General features: G+C 24.0%; 1 protein-coding gene and 1 non-coding gene across 2 annotated transcripts in view; both read left to right on the top strand.

Moving 5' to 3' along the window:
• EHI_141790 (uncharacterized protein) overlaps window positions 1-117 on the top strand; it is a gene marked incomplete at both ends in the record, with an annotated part of 919 nt that extends 802 nt beyond the window's left edge. Inside the window, one exon of the mRNA XM_001913452.1 lies at window positions 83-117. Coding sequence (XP_001913487.1) covers window positions 83-117 — 35 coding nt within the window. The remainder of the gene's footprint in view (window positions 1-82) is intronic.
• Window positions 118-269: 152 nt separating this feature from the next.
• EHI_141780 lies at window positions 270-369 on the top strand. The gene has a single exon. It is a non-coding gene; the product is annotated as a tRNA-Asn (tRNA).
• The last annotated feature ends 723 nt before the right edge of the window (window positions 370-1,092 follow it).

The following is a 1,092-nucleotide window of genomic DNA, read 5'->3' as shown; positions in this document are numbered from 1 at the left end:
ATATTAATAATTGTATTGGTTATAGTAGTATTAAATGAATAATTGAGTCGTTGAAAATAAAACATATGTGAAAATTTCATAGTTGTAATAATTATTTTCATTAATTTAAAACAATGAAAACATACTCTCGAATGATGAAACACATATGCTTGTTTATAGTGTTTGTGCAGATGATACTAATAAGATATTCATGAATTAATGCAAAAAATTCATTTCTTAAATAATTTCAAAAAAGTAAAGAATAGCCATTTAATTCAAAAATTTGAAAAGCAGTCGTAGTTTAGGTGGTAAAACACTTTCTTACTTTGTTAAAGAATCGAACTTGTTAACAAAACGTGAGGGTCGAAGGTTCAACTCCTTCCGATTGCATTTTATTTTTATTTATTTTTTGAAATATATAACAATAAAATTAACAATAAAAATACTATAATGAAACTAAAGAAAAACAACTATGAAATTATTATAAAAACTCAATAAATAAAACACAAATATTCATAACTTTATTATTTCCAAGAATAACACTTTAAGAATTGAAAAGAAAAAACAACAAAATATCATCAATTGAATAATTGGGAAAAACAATGTAGTTTTTATGTAGTTTAATGTAATAAATGATGAATAAATTTAAATGAGTATTGAACGAGATACTAAAATAAAGTCTCATTCAATTTCAAACACAAAACAACTATGACTCATCTCTCAACACAAAATAATAATAGAACATTGTTTAATTCATTTCACTTTCATCTAATTTCCTCTTCAAAACATCATTTCAATAACATATTTCTTTCAACCCACTATTCTTCCAGCTTCAAAACCTTTACTCTGTGATGCGTTTTTATTACAACAGTTAACTTCTTAAATGAGTGTTGAATGCTTAATACTTGATACAACTACATCTATTTCTCTTTAACACTTGTACTAGTGAAACTCAATAGACTATAACTATTCTATTTTGAATGATTCCTCAACAAAGTCTAAATCATGGAGAATAAGATTTGATAAAAATGAAAGACTTGAAATCTAAATTACATAAAAAAAACAAAATAAAGTTGGTAGTGTTGAAATAGACACAAGAAGAAAAGAGTCATT

This window comes from Entamoeba histolytica, genomic scaffold (genome assembly GCF_000208925.1).
Source record: "Entamoeba histolytica HM-1:IMSS scf_1104750518443 genomic scaffold, whole genome shotgun sequence".
In the NCBI taxonomy this organism is placed as follows: Eukaryota; Evosea; order Mastigamoebida; family Endamoebidae; genus Entamoeba; species Entamoeba histolytica.
The sequence above is the reverse complement of the archived record's forward strand: the minus strand, read 5'-3'. Positions and strand labels throughout refer to the sequence as shown.